General features: G+C 46.0%; 2 protein-coding genes across 8 annotated transcripts in view; one reads left to right on the plus strand and one right to left on the minus strand.

Moving 5' to 3' along the window:
- The window catches only part of CD244 (CD244 molecule), a 33,312-nt gene extending 31,559 nt beyond the window's left edge, over nucleotides 1–1,753 (plus strand). Inside the window, exon 9 of the mRNA XM_054447974.1 lies at nucleotides 487–1,753. Coding sequence (XP_054303949.1) covers nucleotides 487–567 — 81 coding nt within the window. The 3' untranslated portion in view covers nucleotides 568–1,753. The remainder of the gene's footprint in view (nucleotides 1–486) is intronic.
- LY9 (lymphocyte antigen 9) overlaps nucleotides 1,748–18,651 on the minus strand; it is a 33,924-nt gene continuing 17,020 nt past the window's right edge. The window contains exons 3-10 of one of the 7 annotated variants that reach the window (XM_054447930.1): nucleotides 17,940–18,215; nucleotides 17,091–17,432; nucleotides 14,960–15,229; nucleotides 13,500–13,601; nucleotides 12,437–12,490; nucleotides 8,057–8,388; nucleotides 7,602–7,673; nucleotides 1,750–4,146 (exon numbers count right to left, since the gene is read on the minus strand). In XM_054447930.1, coding sequence (XP_054303905.1) covers nucleotides 4,078–4,146; nucleotides 7,602–7,673; nucleotides 8,057–8,388; nucleotides 12,437–12,490; nucleotides 13,500–13,601; nucleotides 14,960–15,229; nucleotides 17,091–17,432; nucleotides 17,940–18,215 — 1,517 coding nt within the window. In that variant the 3' untranslated portion in view covers nucleotides 1,750–4,077. Of the gene's footprint in view, nucleotides 4,147–7,601; nucleotides 7,674–8,056; nucleotides 8,389–12,436; nucleotides 12,491–13,499; nucleotides 13,602–14,959; nucleotides 15,230–17,090; nucleotides 17,433–17,939; nucleotides 18,216–18,651 lie in introns of all 7 variants that reach the window. The other 6 variants (XM_054447946.2, XM_054447937.2, XM_054447955.2 and 3 more) reach the window with 6 other exon arrangements.

Consider the following 18,651-nt stretch of genomic DNA (forward strand, 5'->3'; position numbering starts at 1 on the left):
TATAATTATACTTTCCATTTATATTCAGAGAAATTAAGGCATGGAGAGCATCCCCCAACCTCCCCCCCACTCATTAGCCTCATACTACACCTGAGCCTCCCCACCTGTGGTCCAATAAAGATGCTGCCATTGGTCACAAGGGAGGGGTGGGTGGCTGCCTGCTGGAATTCCTGGCACTTCAGCTATCACCCAACATTAAAGCCAACTGGACATCTTAGGGTCATAGAGGGCACTGTGTAGACCCAGGTAGCTTGTGAGGTCATGAAAAAGCATACGTGGTTAAGAGAGTACTGGAATTGGACCCAGAAGAACTAGATTCAAGTCCCTCCTGCACTTCACACTAGTCGTGGATCCTGAGTAATTTGTTTTATCACTCTGAGTTTCATTTTTTAAATCTGTAAAATGGGGATGGCAAGTCATACCTCACAAGATTGTGATAAGGACCTCCCAGTGGAAGGGTCTGAAGTTTCTCCTTTTCTTTTGCAGATTGGAAAGAGTCAACCTAAAGCCCAGAACCCTGCTCGATTGAGCCGCAAAGAGCTGGAGAACTTTGATGTTTATTCCTAGTTGCTGCAGCAATTCTCACCTTTCTTGCACATAAGCATCTGCTTTGGGAATCGGCACAGTGGATGATGGCACAGGAGTCTCTATAGAACAGTTCCTAGTCTGGAGAGGATATGGAAATTTGTTCTTGTTCTGTTTTTTGTTTTGAAAATGATGTCTAACAACCATGAAAAGAGCAAGGCTGTTAAATAATATATTCTAATTTACAGATCAGACATGAATGGGTGGAGGAGTTAGGTTGTTCACAAAAGGCCACATTCCAAGTATTTGTAATCTAGAAAGTGTTATGTAAGTGATGTTATTAGCATCGAGATTCCCTTCACCTGATTTTCAAGCTGTCACTTGTTTCCTTTTCTCCCCTATCTGGGTTGACTGCATTTCTAGACTCTCCCCGGCCCAGGCCCGTCTTCCAAAGCAAGAGGAAGGAATGATAATGGTGGCTCAGGGGAAGAAGAAACAGCCCTCCTCTGAAAGCCTGGACTGTCTGGCTGTGAACTGGCTGGCAGGTTCTGCATGGGGGTGGGGGCCAGGTCCTGGGCTTTACTCAATTGCAGAGAAAAAACTTTCCCCCTACATCTCACAACTTTACCTGTGGCCAGTTGGCCACCAGGGCGAGTGGGCTGAAGGGAGAGTAGAGGGTGCAAAGCAAGCCTATCTCTGAGTAGAAAAATCACCCAGAGCACATGCTGACCTGATAACTGGGTGTTGAGACCAGCTTTGTCCATGGTATGATGTTTGATTTATGAAGACACATTGTTAGAAATCCATTTGGCTTCTTCATAGAAGTGGCTTCCCAGAGGAAGAGATCTCTCAGAAACCATGTTCTATTTAAGTTCTGAGTCCTGATGAGTGTTCCCCAGGATGCACATTGAAGGGAGGGCTCAGGCAGCTGAGGGCTGAGAATGAGGCAGTTGGAATCTAGACACTATGCTGGGTTCCCTGAGTCATCAGGCCAGACATTTCAACAAGGCTGTGGGGAGCAGGGCTGCGACTCTGGCTGAGCCCAGGAAAGCGACAAGGGTGAACTGGGAGAGGACTTACTCAGAGATCCCAACAGATGATACTGCACAAAGCCTGGTTCTTCAATTGTCCTACCCTGTATCTAACATAGGAGTTTCATATAAAACTGTGATATCATGCAGATGCAGTCTGAATTCCTTGCCTGAATTAAATTTATGTATCCTCTCCATACCCTGCATTTTTATTCTCTATAGCAGCCAAAGGGCACTTGTTGGCCATCCACAAACACATGTCTGTTTGAATACTGCTGTAGAGGGTCTCACTTCCTGGTGAGCTGGCAGTGTCCTTCAGCCTTGTTCACACTGGGACAGCAGAGAACCAGACACTAGGGGCTATTCCGTCTTGTGAAGGAGAGCCAAGACACGCACTTGGTCACACCCTGCAGGATTGCTTTCCCCTGAGACTGTGCTGCTGGCCAGGCTGGCTTCCTCCTGGAGAGAAGTGTGAACAGACCACATCTTAAAGCAAGTGAGAAGCTTAAAAACCAGGGAAATATATTCAGAAAGAGCCTGGGGGTCCAAGGCAGGTACTGGGAGTTGAGCTGCAGAGTCAAGGAGTTTAGTGAGTAGAGGCAGCAGGAAATGACGGGGTTCAGAAACAGTCCAGATGAACACCAGGGACTCTGACCATTGACTGCTGCTGGCCTTTCATGTGTCCTGCATAGATCTTGAACTGGCCAGATTTATTTAAGGAGCAGAAGAGACCCTATGGGGTCAGGGCTTTTGAAGATGCTGTATTCTAGAAAGAAAGATGTACAACATCATGTTACGTGTCTGATTGTTGAGCTTCCATGACAATGCCTCACAAAGATAATTATCCATGCAACAAGCCAGTCAATGAACAAGCAGTAATTAAGCTCCTGCTGTGTATGAAGCACTGCCTGAACTCCTGGGAGTACCCACTGCAGGTGACAGAAGCCATACTGAGTTCAGGCTCATGTGCAGGAGAGCATGACAGAGGCAGCACACAATTAAAGGACCTAGATGGGCTGCAAGGTGATGGTAACAGAAAGGTACACTAGAGTACCATGAATATAAGTCAAGTATAGTGCATCTTACAGGCAGAGGAGAGGGCTGTGGCCACAGTCTTGGAGAGAGATACTGTGGGTATTCTGTGTCCAGACTGGACAATAAAGAGGGAAGTTCTTTTGGGTAAATATGGGAGGCTTATTTGAAACAGGCATTTTAAGCACCTTTACAAAATAACAAAAGAGTAATACACACATATGGTTTTAAAAAAATCCAGCAGTACAAAAAATTGTGCAGTAAAAAATGTCTCTTTCCCAAATTGAGATTCCCAGTTCCTCCCCAGAGGCAGCCAGTAATGTTTTTTGTATTTCTTTCCATAGCTTTTCCATGCCTATGTAAGCATGTAGACTTACATTCTTTCTTTCTTTCTCTCTTTCTTTCTTTCTTTCTTTTCTTTCTTTTTCTTTCTTTCTTTCTTTCTTTCTTTCTTTCTTTCTTTCTTTCTTTCTTTCTTTCTTTCTTTCTTTCTTCTTTCTTTCTTCTTTCCTTCCTTCCTTCCTTTCTTTCTCTTTCTTTTTTCTTTTTTTTTCTTGAGATAAACTCTCGCTCTGTTGCTAAGGGTGGAATGCAGTGGCGTGATCTCTGCTTACTGCAACTTCCGCCTCCTGGGTTCAAGTGATTCTCCTGCCTCAGCCTCCCAAGTAGCCGAGATTACAGGCACACACCACCATGCCCAGCTAATTGTTTTTTTGTATTTTTATTAGAGATGGGGTTTCACTATGTTGACCAGGCTGGTCTTGAACTCCTGACCTCAAGTGATCTGCCCACCTCGGCCTCCCAAAGTGCTGGGGTTACAGGCATGAGCCACCGTGCCTGGCCAACATACATTTTTTTGTAAATCCAACTGGTAGCATACAATACACATGGTCCTGAACTTTGTTTTTTCCACTCCGTAATGTATCTTACAGCCCATTCCATATTAGCACCTATTAGTCCTTGCTTGCTTTCCAAGTGGCAGGGTTTGCCGTTGCATGGGTATATAATCATATATGTAACTGGATTCTCACTGAATGAATGGACATTTAGGTTATTTCCTGCCTTTTATTTTAAATAACACTGCAGTGAGCATGATATTATGTACATCTTGTGTCATGTGTGACAATTCTCTTGGGTTCATTTCAGCAGTGTTGAGAAGGTGGTGTAAAGGACAGCTGGTCCAGGCCCCTCAGCAACATTTGACCAGTCTTGGTAGAATTTTGAGGAGGAAACGCTATAAGTGTGCGAGGTGACAAATGGGGCAAAGACATCTGAAGCCCATAGGCTCCAAGAAGGAGCCTGTGTCTGAACTATTAATGGGTTTGGGAGGCCTTGAGGGTGTGAAGGAGGGGGAGGGGCCACACCCAGGCATCTCTGAGGCACTGAAGGAAATTCTGAGGTGCTTCTGTCTGCGAGCCCAGGCCCCACGAGGTCCAGCTAACTTTCCAACCCCACGGTCCCAGGAGAGAGGCAGCAGCTGCTTTTCCTTTCAGGTGAAATTTTCATAGGTAGGACTTTCAGGAATCTGAAGATCATTCTGTTGTGGTGGCGGCACCACCTGTGAGCCAAAAATCCACGAAAGAATATGGTTAATAAAGCCTTGGAAGAGTGAGGCTGATGAAAGAGGAAGGCAAGGCCAGGCTATGACCGGTCCATCCTACAGAAGTAGAGTGATATGTGCTGGCCCAGGGATGGCACAATCAACCAGACTGATACCAAGCATTTATGGAGGCTCCTAATAGGAAAGGCTGTGGGCTGGACTCTCTGCAAGGCCAATACAAGACAGTTTAGTGCAGCAAATCCAGGGGATAAAAAAATGACAATGAAGTGGCTTGCCCTCAAGAAGCTACTGTCAAATGATTCCAATCTCTGCCCTAGCTGGAGAAACAAAACAAACATTTATATGAAGATAATTTAGATGGCAGAGGTTAAGTTCCAAAGTAATGGTCCAGACCATTAGTCCCCAAGCTGTTCCAAGGGTTCTTAGGCTGCCCTGTCTGAGAGTGTTCAGGGAAGGCTCTAAAGAGCAGATAAACTCTGCGCTGACCCAGAGGAGCGGGAGGTTGGGTACCAGCAACAGCTTGGGGATAGCATAAACCTTTGAGATGTTGTACAGAGAGGTATATCAGAAATAAGAACTAAAGTAGGTTTGAGAATTTCCGGAACAAGTAGGCAATAATGGCCTTCAGAGATCCAAAACCAGAATTCCTGGTCCTGACAATTCTGAAGACAAAGGATATAGTTGTCAAGAGTTTGGCTCAGGAAATGCAATGATTTCCACTTACACTGTAGGTGAGGTGGTTTCAGGGGTCTCAGTCTCCAGGGTAGTGTGGGTGCCTTGCAGGACTGACCAGACATGTGGTGGTCATTCTGAAACTCAGAGCAGGGACTGACGTTCATGACTTTAAGTTTGACCGGTATTGACCCAGACACAAAGGGCTAGGCCGGAGTAGAAAGCAGCTCTGGGAATGCAGTGAACAGCACAGATTTGGCCTTAGGTTCCAAGGCAAAGTCTCTAGCTGGCTAAGCATTAGACTACTGTCTAGAAGTCAGGATAAGATGGATAATGGTTGAACCAAACCACACATCCCAACAAGTGTTTACTGAGCAAATTCTATCCATCTTTTAAGGCCCAACCCAAATTCCTTTTTCATGAAGTGTTTCCTCTTTACCACAGTGCAGTGATATCCCCCCAGTTCAGCGTCTGAAAAACCCTTAGGAACTGTGCATACAATTTATTAAGTAGTCAAGTAACCTTAACCCATTTATGCAGGAGGTTGCAATTTTTTGAATTTATGCATGAGTGAAAAATCAGACCTTGGTGATGATCTTGAGCAGTAGAATATAAATAACTCCTACATGCTTAGTGTTCCAATAATGGAACAGCAGGCATAAGTGCAACATATGTTTGAACTGCATGGCTACTTACATGTGGATTTTTTTTTCAATAAACATCACACTGAGTGTGCCTGCCTCTCTTGCCTCCCCTTTTACCTCCTCTACCTCTTTTACCTCTACCACTCTTGAGAGAGCAAGACCAACCCTTCCTCTTCCTCCTCAGCCTACTCAATGTGAAGGTGAGGATGAAGACCTTTACAATGATCCAATTCCACTTAATGAATAGTAAACGTTTTATCTTCCTTATGATTTTCTTAATAATTTCTTTTCTCTAGCTCACTTTATTGTAAGAATACAGTGTATAATACACACAACATGCAAAATACATGTTAATCGAATGTTTATGTTTTTGGTAAGGCTTCTGGTCAACCGTAGGCTATTAGCAGTTAAGTTCTGGAGAGTCAAAGTTATAGAATGATTTTTGATTGCGTGGAGTGGGGTGGGTGAGATGGAGTTTCGATCTTGTTGTCCAGGCTGGAGTGCAATGGTGTGATCTCCGCTCACTGCAAGCTCCACCTCCTGGGTTCAAGCAATTCTCCTGCCTCAGCCTCCTGAGTAGCTGGGATTACAGGTGCCTGCCACCACACTCAGATAATTTTTATATTTTTAGTAGAGATGGAGTTTCACCATGTTGGCCAGGCTGGTCTTGAACTCCTGACCTCAGGTGATCCACCTGCCTCGGCCTCCCAAAGTGCTGGGATTACAGGCATGAGCCACCACGCCCAGCCAAGAGTTTTTTAAAAAATATTTTTTTGAATATTTATAGGGAGGGAATTTGGGGGAGATTTGAAAGCAAAAGTATGAATGGACCCGATGTTTTCAGGAAAGTGAAAATGGAGTGGACAGTCAGATCAAGGTGAATTATTTAAGATTACTCAGGATGATATTAAAACGCCTCATGGTTCTTAATATTGGAACTTCCAACTACTATCTTTGTGACCTTAGGCAAAATTAACTTCCTTGAATCTCAGTTTCTTCGGCTATAAAATGTGGATGACAACACTTTTCTAGAAGTATTACAAAGATCAGAGAAGAATGTGTATCAAGGTATTGTATTTGCAATACATATAAAAGCAAGTTAGTTATTATTATCATTATGATTATTTAATGATAAATTCTACCTGTAAGGGATTTTTTTTTTTTAAAGACATGGTCTCACTCTGTCACCCAGACTAGATTTCAGTGGCATGATCTTGGCTCACTGCAGCCTCGAACTCCCCGGCTCAAGTGGTCCTCCCACTTCCGTGTCCTAAGTAGCCGGGACTACAGGTGTGTACCACCACAGGCCTGGGTAATCTTTTTTGAACTTTTTATAAAGACAGGGTTTCACCATGTTGCCCAGGCTGGGATTTTTTTTTCTTTTTTTTTGAGACGGAGTCTCGCTCTGTTGCCCAGGCTGGAGTGCAGTGGGACGATCTTGGCTCACTGCAAGCTCTGCCTCCCAGGTTCATGCCTCTGCCTCCCGGGTTCACGCCATTCTCCTGCCTCAGCCTCCGAGTAGTTGGGACTACAGGTGCCTGCCACCACGCCTGGCTAATTTTTTTGTATTTTTAGTAGAGACGGAGTTTCACCATGTTAGCCAGGATGGTCTCCATCTCCTGACTTTGTGATCCACCCGCCTTGGCCTCCCAAAGTGCTGGGATTACAGGTGTGAGCCACCGCGCCCGGCCGGGATTTTTTTAAACACTAGAATAAAACTAACATACTGTAGGTGGTGGCATATTTTCCAAAAATTCTTGTTGTTAAACTGTTAGCTAATTTTCAATGGTTTTGAGAAGTTGCCATTTAGGTAGATTAGGATTAGGGTTAGAGATAGATTTAGAAAACTATAAAGACCCTACCTTGTTTGAGTTTATAAGCTGTCATTCAGGTCAGTGTTAAAAATAACCAACATGAGATATTATTAAATCAATTAGAAATGTTCAGCCTTTGGTCACACAGATGTCAGGAATATTTGTTTATGCATCTCTGTTGACCATGGAATGTATCTGAGGGGTGCATAGTGGGTAGAATTTAAGATCCTTAGCCATGGGAATCTAGGATTTTCAGTTCAAAGGGTCTAAGGAATAGTTCCTAACTCTGTGGGCCTTGGGATACAGAGAATGTTGTTCTCACCATCTGAGGTTTCCGTATGGAGCAGTAGATTGTGGCTGAGCTCTCTTCCTTCTGAGAAACTGGGGTCTTTCCCTGTAACAGACCAACAGCAGATGAGCCCTAGTGACCACATGAGAGCTTTTCAGTTTTACCCTCAACCCTTGAGGAGAGGGGATACCCCCCGGCTTCCCATCTCACACACAGGGTGGGAGCTGCCTTAGTGCAGTGGGGATGGTGCCTGTGGTTCTCCAACACCTTCCTTATTAGTGGCCCAAGAATGAGAGCTGAGGGACAAGTCCCTCATTCCACAGGATCCCAAGGTTTGGTAAACATGGACACAGCCAGGAGTCCCTGCCTGTATGCCCCAGTCCTGTTTTCAGGCCCCAGCCCCCAGTTTGGAGGAACTAGTCATCCAGGATCTCAGATGCCGCTAGACATGGGAGGAAGAGGAAGGTGTATTGATCAGAAGGGCTCACCTGTAAGTTGACCACTTGTGCATACACGGTGTTCTCTCCAACCACAGACTCAACTTCTGTGACATATGGAGTGACGGGATCATAGTCTGCTTGGCCCTCAGGGGCTGGGTGATGTCCAGCGCCCTCCTGAGTGACCTGGTCATACACCTCGTCTCTTCCACTGATGGGCTTGTGCACCTCGGGCCTGTCCTCATCCTCCTCAGTTGTGATGTTGCTGTCAGAGCTGCTGTCTGAGGTGGGCGTAGGCTGTTGCCTGGCAGGCCTGAGGGGAGTATCCAGCTTCTCATACCCTTGGGAGAGCACAGAGTATAGCGTGTGGCCAGTTGTGGTTTCTGGAACACATTGTGCAGGGCTGATAAAAGTATGCCAACCCCACCTCTCTCTTGCTTTGCTGCAAGGCCCTGGCCTGCTCTGATGCCTGCATTAGATGAGGCCTAGAGAACCAAAGGAGATTGTTTTTTCCTGTCTTCCCTCAGGAGGTCCATTCCACTCTCCCTTCCTCCTTCCTTTCAAGCATTCATTTATTCATTCATTTTATAAATATTAAATATGACATGTGATAGACTTTAGCAACTCTCTGGCCCTGTGGGATAAACCATGCCAAGCATCATTACAGGTACTCTGGGCAAACACAAAGGTAAACTAGACCTGGTCCTGGAGGAGCACCCCGTCTAGCTGGGGAGTCAGGTGCATGTGTAAATCAGTAACGTAAGGCCAGCTTTGCCAAGTATCCTATGGAACGTATGAGGAAAGTGCAGAGTTGAGAGGAGATGACTCTGGTTAGAGAAACAGAGAGGAACTCATGAAAGTGGCAGAATTGAGGTGGGTCTTGAACAGGGATTTAATATTTCGATAAGTGGAAGGGTATTCTAGGTGAAGGAGGGAGCAGCATGATTAGAGGCAGGGGTAAAGCCCAGAGCAGTCTCCTTTTCCAAAAGGATGATATTAAAAATACTTAACAATTGCAATGGTCAGGGCTTAGGCAATCAGCATGGGCACCTGTGAACACTGGCATGGTGGACACGCTGTGAGGGCCGGTGTGGCCCACTGGGTGGATATGCTGTGAACGCTGTCATGGCACACTGGGTGGATGTCAACTCTGCCTGTGGGGCACATGAAGTAGCCCATTTTGATACAGCAGTTAAGAAGAAATTACTTAGGCAGATAGTAACGGTATGGGAGTCCTTGGTCAGGCTTTTCTTTTTATTGAAAAGCAGTCCCAAATCATTTTCTAACAAAAAGCAGCCTGCAAGCTGGGAGCTTGCATGGGTGAACACCAGAAGGGACTAAGGACTAGACATTTTCAAAATGGCGGCTCCATCTTCCCTTCCCTGCCAGCCACGTGTATTGAAAGGAGCAGATAAGATGATGCCGGTAAACTGGAAAATCCATTTGCATAAGAAGATTAGGGTGGGGCAACCAGCCTTCCCCAGGCACTACGTAAACGTCATACCTTATGGAACCAGTCTGTGAGCCCCAGGTAAATCAGACATCGCCTCCTCAGACTGGACTATAGAACTCAGCGCATTCACCAGCAACCGGTCCCCACCCCTCTGAGACCCCTTTCTCTATGGAGGAAACTGTTTCTCTTTTTCTTTTCTTCTACTTGTTAAACCTCCGCTCCTAAACTCCTTGTGTGTGTCTGTGTCCTAAACTTTCCTGGCAGGTGAGGACAAACCCAGGGTTTATATCTCAGACAACATAGCCCCTTCAATTTGACCTGATCCTCATATATAGTAAGTGCCTACTGTGTGCAGGCACAGTTCTAAATGCTTTTCATGAATAGGTTTATTTAGTCTGCATAAAACCCCATGAAGCGTAGACAATAACTATCCGTATTTATTTTTTGTAGATGAGGAAACCCGGGCACGTAAAGATTAAGTATTTGCCCGAGTAAGTGGTAGGGCCAGGATTTGAACATAAGTAGTCTTGTCCCTGATGCTCTTAACCGCTGCTCAATCCTGCCCTCTCCCGGCTGGCCCCTCTTTGTCTTTCGCTCAATACTGAGTGAAAATAGGTAGATACCTTCATTTTGGAAGGTAAGGAAACTGAGGCTTAGGGATTCATAAGGAGGAGAGCTAGGGTTTGAGCACAGGATTATCCTATCAGAACCCATACACTTGACCACTTGGTTATATTGCCTTTTGAACAGACAAAGGCCATTAGGGGCTATTGAGGGTTTTAGAGAAGTCAGAGTTGAGCTTGGCAAAGTGATGAGAGGGAATAGTCTGTAAAGAAACTATTAGCATATTTTAGGAAAAAAGTAACAAGGAATGAGAATGTCTGTTAATAAGGACTGGTAAAGTAAATTAGTTAAACAAATGTGTAGAATGGAATAAATGGGAATCAGTTTTAATCTACAAATGTTAATATTGCTGGGATGTACTGTTAAGATCAAAAAACAAGGTTTAGAAAAGTGTTACAGATTGCTCCCATATGTGAAGTTAAAGGAGCACCCTCCCCACACAAATAAGTATGAAACCTGCAAATGCATTAAAAGTTTCTGAAAGGATTCAGGTCTGTAGAAATCTCAGCAGTGGTTGTCTCTTGGGGGAGAGACTTAGAACCTGGAGATTGGAATTTGGAAAGAGAGCTACTTTTAACTGTATGCCATGTGAATATATGTCTTTTTTTTTTTTTTTTTTTTTTTGAGCAAAGTTTCACTATTTTTGCCAAGGTTGGAGTGCAATGGTGCAGTCTCAGCTCACTGCAACCTCCACCTTCCGGGTGATTATCCTGCCTCAGCCTCCAAAGTAGCTGGGATTACAGGTGTGTGCCACCATGCCTGGCTAATTTTTATATTTTTAGTAGAGACAGGGTTTCACCATGTTGGCCAGGCTGGTCTTGAACTCCTGACCTCAGGTGATCGACCTGCCTCAGCCTCCCAAAGTATTGGGATTACAGGCGTGAGCCACTGTGCCCAGTCTGACTTTTGAATTAAAAAAAAAAAACTATTCAATTAAACAACAAATTGGTGACAACATGAACTAAGGCAGTGGCAGTGGATCTAGGGAAGAGGAGACCTTGGAGAGGTTAAAGAAGCAGGCCTTGGAGGTTCAAGAAGGGTTCTGGGGGAGAGAGAAGAGGTAGGGAGGAGGTGGCGGCCCCAACATCTCTTTACCCTCTGCCCAAGGAAGGAGGGTTCAGGCTGGGGGACACTAGGGCTCTGTCCTGCCAGTAGTGAGGAGGGAGCCGATGGGGAGCTTCATAGTCCAGCATAATTCCCTTCCTTGCCCCCTGTCTCTTGGTTATGCGTTTCCATCAGAAAAGCCCATATCGTCACATGCTTCCTGCCCAGTCCTGCCTCTGATTCCATCTCCATGGGGAATCCCCGCCATGAAGAGTGACATACAGTTTTTTTTTTTTTTTTTTTTTAAAAGCAGGATTTTGTTAGAGTGAGCATGGGTTGGGGATTCCTTAGCACTCCAGAGCTCCAGAGTTTAAGGTGAAAATTTAGGACACTGTGGCATGGGAGTGGGGGAGTAAGGGCAGGCATCTCAGGTCCCCACACTAAAACCTGTCAGAGCAGTTCCATTTCCCACAATGCTCTTAGGTAATAGGTGTTGTACAGTCTCCTGGGGTTTAATTTTAATTAAGTTTTAAATTTTTTTCTACCACAGATTTACTGTTCCACCTGGCCTTTGTTTCTCTGTTCTCAGAATGGAGACAATAACTCCATCCTCATTGTAGGCCACATTCAAATGGTGACGGTTAACCCTAGAGACCTTAGGGGACAGACTGCCTCTCCTAGCTCTGGTGACCATCTCTAAGGAGTCTGTCTTGGCTTTTGTTTCTATGCTACCTTCCTTTTCAAACTTCAGTGGGCATATAAATCACTTATGGATCTTGTTAAAATACAGGTTTGGAATCAGTATTCTGGGATGATGCCCAAGATTCTCTCCCTCCCTCCCTTCCTTCTTTCCTTCCTTCCTTCCTCCCTTTTTCTCTTTCTTTTTTTTTTTTTTTTGAGACAGTCTTGCCCTTTGCCCAGACTGTAGTGCAGTGGCATGATCTCGGCTGACTGCAACCTCCACCTCCCAGGTTAAATAGATTCTCATGCGTCAGCCTCCCGAGTAGCTGGGATTACATGCGTGCACCACCATGCCCAGCTAATTTTTTCTATTTTTAGTAGAAACAGGGTTTCACTTTGTTGGCCAGGCTGGTCTTGAACTCCTGGCCTCTAGTGATCTACCTGCCTCAGCCTCCCAAAGTGCTGGGATTACAGGTGTGAGCCATGATGCCTGGTCAGATTTTGCATTTCTAACAAGCTTCCTGGGTGATGCCCACATTGCTGGCCAGCAGACCACACTTTGAGCAGCAAGACTTTAGAACTTCCATTTGGACCAGAAACCCCATAGCCTGTGTCATGGGTGATGTTACCTGGTGTATCCGCTGGGGCCTCAGCTTGGCTGGAACAGAAGGCTGGGATTGAACCTGAGAAACCAAGTTAGACAAGGTTTATCAAGAGGGCTGTGAGGTGAGAGGTGTCTTTCATTCTGTGAGAGTCAAATGAGAAGGGGAGAGACTTCTGGGACATAGAGAGGGAAGAGGCTTCAGGAAGGAGGATGAACCCTGATGAGAAGCCAGGACCGTAGGAAGGGGTGGCCAGAGTCTAGGGCTACTTTCTGCAGAAGTCGAGGCTCTGGAGCTTCCTGCCATCCCTCAGAAGGGAGAGCTCCTCTGCCATAGCCACTGATCAGAGTAGTTTGCCGCAATTCAGTAATTATTCCAGGGACCTCATGTGTTCTACCCATTCTGCTCTTTTTGGCAACTACTTCATTTCCACTCCAATACTGGGATTCCAGAGGAGCTGTCAATCATAATAGTGTATCTTCTTAGCTATAGAAACTGGTCCAAGCAGCAGCCACATGACCTTAACTTGGGCCAATCAGAGCTATTTCTGACATTCTTTAAATTGGAGTTAGAGGGAAGCACATTTTCTTCCCTGTCTGGTGTCAGAGCTATTAGTATGTGTGGGTCTGGAGCTGCCAGCTGTTGTGTTGTGGTACACTCCTCCCCTCGCTCCCACCCCTCCCCTCAGCTGGCTGTAGTAGGAGAGTTAAGCTGACTCAAAATACACAGTAGAGATGAAAGGTGGAGAGCTCTGGTGCCTTTGAGTCTCTGGTGACATTTCTCCATTATGCCAGCTCTATCCCTGCCTTCCCCACAGATTGATTATTTAAGTGAAAAAATAATAAATCACTCTCCCTGCCCCCACATGCCTTTTTTTTTTTTTTTTTTTTTTTGTCTAAGCTAGTTTGAACTGGGCTTCAATTATTTGTAAGTAAAGAGTCCCAACTGACACCCCTACCCCATTGCTCTGAGGATAAATAAAATGCTGGCAGGGAGGGGTAGCACGGGATTGTGTGAGGGCAGAGAAGCCTCCACAAGTCCCAGAGAAATGGCCTAGCGCTGGCGGACAACATTGATCTCGGAAACTCACACTGTCCTTTTTGCTTCCAAATGCACCAGCTGAAGATCCCAATGCACAGAAGGCAAACCATCAGGAACAACCCAATCCAAAGTTTCGTGTTTCTCTCAGGTCCTTTGAAGAGGAAATGAGTGATGTTAATACAAATAATGACAAGACACACTGGAGCAAACAATGGACAGAACATGATGGCCATCCTACCTGCCCCTTAAAATCCATGACATTGCAGAAAGTCTTTCTTTTCATTCATTTTACAACCATTTTTCGAGCAAGCATTACTCTAGGCAAGAGGTTATAGCAGTACCTGAGGCAGACAGTCCCTGGGTAGAGAGGTTTACGGCTTGCCCAGTGTCACAGAGTTTCAAGTGTCTGACCTGAGGTTCGAGTGCAGATCCTACAGCGCCCTTAATCGCCACGTTACACTGCCCCTCTGTAAATGATATGAGGGGAGTTCCAGATTCCTGTTAAGCTGGACTTTAGATCTGTCTGTCAGACACAATCTGACCCGACATTGTCAGATCCTGGGTAGACCGTACCTTTTTTCTGCTTCCTTCTACGGAAGAGCAGAAGATAGAGCTCAGGGTTCGAAACCAGCTTTTATGGTGTGACCTTGGATAAGTCCCTTATCTTTTCTGAGCCTCAGTTTCTTTATCCATATAAAGGGGAAAAATGAGAATATCTACTCTGTAGGATTGTTGTGAAGATTGTGCAAAAATGCCTGAAGGCCTAGAATAGTGCTTGGCATTTAGTAAGGGCCACTGGGGCTTCTTTTCTAGCTCCCACTCACATAGCCTTTGTTCCTTTCTGGTCCACATCCCTTTCCATATCAGCTTCCTATCAGCTTTTCTCCACAAGCCTCTAACTCTGTGCTGTTCAATATGGTAGCCACAAGCTATGCATAAGCCCTTGAAGTGTGGCTAGTATTACTGAGACATCAAATTGCTTCTTTTATTTAGTTTTAGTTTAAATTTAAAAATGGCTACTCAATTCCTTCTTGAAAAACTGGTAAGTATGCTTGGAATAACTTGGGTGCATAAATCTATTTTTTCAACTAAATTTTACAAAGTCTGAATATACATTAAAGACTTTCAGTGAAAATTTAGCATTGGAATCGAGACGTGCTGTAAGTATAAAATACATACTGGCTCTCAAAGACTTAGTACAAAATAAAATGTAGTGTCTAATGAATTTTTTTTGTATTGAATACACATTGAAATAATGATATTTTGGATATATTCAGTTAAATAAAACATATTATTAAAATAACTTTATCTATTTCTTCTTGCTTTTTCTAATGTGGCTATTAGAACATTAAAATCACATGTGTGACTCTTATATATCTGTGGAAGCATGCCACTCTAAAGGGCTCTCACCCACAGCCTGTCACTGCACTTCATAAATAATCAGTCAGGATGCAAACTCTTGGAAGCCCCAAGGCCTTGTGACCTGAGTAAATAGAGATGGAGAGAAACCTGAACAGATGCTCTCAGAAAGAAACTGGTGGGAACTGTTGCTGACAGGGTTGCTGGCTGTGCATGTGAGGTTGGGATGATTTTCACTACTTCTCCATGAGACATTGAGGTGTGATCCCCCTTGGGACACAACAGCTTCCTTCTGCAGCGGGGTCCATGTGTACGTGACGGTGTTTCCCCCATCCTCCACGGAGCAGGTCAGGCTGATCCTGCAGATGCCATCCTCACTGTGCCTGAGGCTCCACGTGATTTTGGGCTTCCTCAGCCTCCCTGTGAGGAGAGAGGCAGACTCCATGTGGAATCAGGCCTGCCACCTGAGCAGTCACCTGTCTTCATTCATTGAAAATATATTCATGAAGCTGAGTGTTGATACTGCCGGCAAACTGCCTCCAGGAGCCACAGGAATTTTGGAGTATACCTGGCATTTTCCTCACTACTTGTGACATCTCAGACACACCTCTTTGCCTCTTGATGCTCAGGTGAGAAACAAGGGAAATGATGAAAAGTGAAGAAAGAAAGATACAGCCTCATTCTATACAGTTAGTTACAACTGTGAAAGCAAGCAAACCAATCAACACAGATGAGCGCAACACTTCCATGTGCTGTGAAGACCCTTCAAGGCTTGCCTTTGAGGCTGATTTGTTTACGTATGTGAGTTAAGGGATGCAGAGAGGTGAGTGCTGTACCTGACACAGAGTAAATGCTCAATAAATGTTAGCAACTTTAAAAGAAACAATAAGACTGACTCTATTTGTTTCCTGTTTATTCTTATTTTTACTTAACCTTGTGGGTTCCTTTATATTTGAGGCACTGTGGGCAATAGGCATGGACTTGGCTGACTTGCTGCATATTTTAACAAAACCATGATGGTCACTCTTCACAGATACCTAGACACTGACAAACTCAGGCAGGGGGTATGCTGACCATGTCTGAATGGCACAAGTGAAGGAACCGGTAAACTTAAACCATGCAAATTGCCAAGCCAAGCTCCTGTGAGGCCCAGCGCTGTGGAGGTAGAATGCAAATTCTGTTCCTCATGCCCAGGGGAACTGAGTGGTTCACCTTCTTGGAGGCCACAGTGCCTTTGGACACCAAGGGCTTCTCCTCAGTCTTCTCTGATTTCACCCCAGCCAACTCTGGCCTTATTCAAAATGATAATAGTTTATAAAAATGCAGGTTGGGGCCAGGTGCCATGGCTCATGCCTGTAATCCCAGCACTTTGGGAGGCTGAGGCAGCGGATCACCTGAGGTCAGGAGTTCGAGACTTGCCTGGCCAACATGGCAAAACCCTATCTCTACTAAAAGTACAAAAATTAGCTGGGTATGGTGGCGTGTGCCTGTAGTCCCAGCTACTTGAGAGGCTGAGGCAGGAGAATCCCTTGAACCCGGTAGTCAGAGGTTGCAGTGAGCTGAGATCGTGCCACTGTACTCCAGCCTGGGTGACAGAGCATGACTCCATCTCAAAAATTTAAAAATGCAGGTTGGTGAGTTCCTAGTCCCTTTGTTTTTTTTTTTTTTTTTTTTTTTTTTTTTTTTTTTTTTTTTTTTTTTTAGATGGAGTCTCGCTCTTTCTTTCAGGCTGGAGTGAAGTGGCACGATCTCGGCTTACTGAAACCTCCACCCCTTGGGGTTCGAGCGATTTTCCTGCCTCAGCCTCCGGAGTAGCTGGGATTACAGGTACCCACCACCACACCCAGCTAATTTTTGTGTTTTTAATAGAGACGGGGTTTCACCGTGTTGGCCAGGCTGGTCTCAAATTCCTGACCTCAGGTGATCCACCTGCCTCAGCCTCCCAAAGTACTGGGATTACAGGTGTGAGCCACTGCGCCTGGCCTCCTAGTCCATTCTGACACTCAATGCAGAAGGACCGGGGCAAGCACCTAAAGTTGGGTGGTGGAAGCCTAACTGGCAGCCTAGAGCCAGGGGCACTTTGGCAGGTAGACTTGTCCAGCAGCTAGTCATGAGTTTTCCTCCTGTGAATCAACTGGTGTGAACTGAGCAGCTGTCCTAGTGGTCTGAGGCATTTCAGTATGAGGGAAGACCCTTGGAGAAGCGGCAGGTGGAGAAGGCAGCAGAGGAGAAAGCTTTCAGAGAAGGAATCTGGTGATGGGTTCCCTGCCCAGAGACTTACGGTAGATGAGCAGGGTGACATGTGTCATGCTGGTGACTCTGGAGGCCTCCGAGCACACGTAGGCATGGTAGGGGCCGGCATCCTCTATCTTCAGCTGGCCGATCTTCAGGGAGCAGTCCTGGCTGGAGACCCACACCCTGTTCTTGTAAGGATCCCTGGATTTAATGAGTGGATCTGCCATTGCTGCTTCTTCCCTCTCTTTGCTGATAATGGATGTGTTAAACAACCAGACAACCTTTTCTGTGTCCTGGCAGGCTGGCAGTGCCAGTGGCAGGGTGACTGGCTCTCCCAGGACCCCTACCACAGTCTCCCCCATTGTTTCTCCTCTGGAGGCTCCTGGATCTGGGGTCACAGATGAGACATTGCAGCTTCAGTCACTGTCCTACTCCCTTGGCCCGCAGGCATCCTAAAGGGGACTGAGGGGACTGAAGTCCCTCCTCCTCTTCCTCTTCCTCCTGGCCTCCTCCTCTGAGGGGCATGCCTGCTACTTCCCCATGACCACCTGTTCCACTGGCCTCTGCCCACTGAATACTTGGACTCTCATGTCCCCTCTCTGCCCTTCTGAGAGTACCCGGAAACACCTCCACCCAAGCAAAGACCAATCCGGATTCCTGTATCCATATTGTCTTCTCCTCCCTTGCTCTAACCTTAGAATATCACAGTGTTCTGGGCTTTCCCAAGTCCTGCCAGCCTCTCTCAGGCCCCTGAGAGTAGAGAATAAGGGGTTTTTGGGCCTATCCTCTTGCTTCCCCACCCGCTGTGTGTCCGACCAGGATCCTAGGGTTTAGACTCTACAGCTGCTCATATTGTTTCTGGAATTCCCTCAAGGGCCAAACTGGAGCCAGGTACCTGTACAGAACTGCCCAACGTGGACAGGGAGGGAGCTGCTCTGGCTGATGGGGTTCTGGGCTGTGCAGGTGTATGGCAGGTCTGGGTCACAGGGCTTTCGGGAGATGGTAAGAATGGAAGCTCCATTGGACTCAGAAGCATGGGGGTCCCTTGGGGTCCAGCTGTACAGAACACTTTTCTCTGCCCCCTTCACGGAGCACATTAGAGTGATGTTACAGGAGAAGTTCTCAGACACCTTCACAGACTTCATGGTGACTTGGGGCTCCTGCAGCTGCTCTGCAGGGACAACAGCATGGGAAGATGCTCAGATCCTTTTGCCAGCAGGAAAGCGTTGAGAGAAGGGAGTGATAATAGGGGAGTTGGGGGCAGCAGAGAGAGGCCAGCATTACCTGTCACAGGAACATCTTCTCTGCAGGCTGGGTTGACAGCCTCTCCTCTGTGCTCCCATAACATCCTCTACAGGTGTTATCACCATGACTCAGCATGACTAATAGTCTGATTACTTCTCTTTCTCCCCGACCAGTATCAGAACTCCTTGACGACAGGGCTGATTCCTGTGTCTGAACATCTAACACCCAGCCTGCCTTATGAAAAACACTCATGAATGTTCAATGAATAAATAGGTGAATGGCCCAGCCCCAAACACTATGGAGTGGGGAACTCTGCCTCTAGAATTTGAGTTGCCCGTGTCTTTGGTCTGAATTTAGGATAC

This window comes from Pongo pygmaeus, chromosome 1 (assembly GCF_028885625.2).
Source record: "Pongo pygmaeus isolate AG05252 chromosome 1, NHGRI_mPonPyg2-v2.0_pri, whole genome shotgun sequence".
NCBI lineage: Eukaryota > Metazoa > Chordata > Mammalia > Primates > Hominidae > Pongo > Pongo pygmaeus.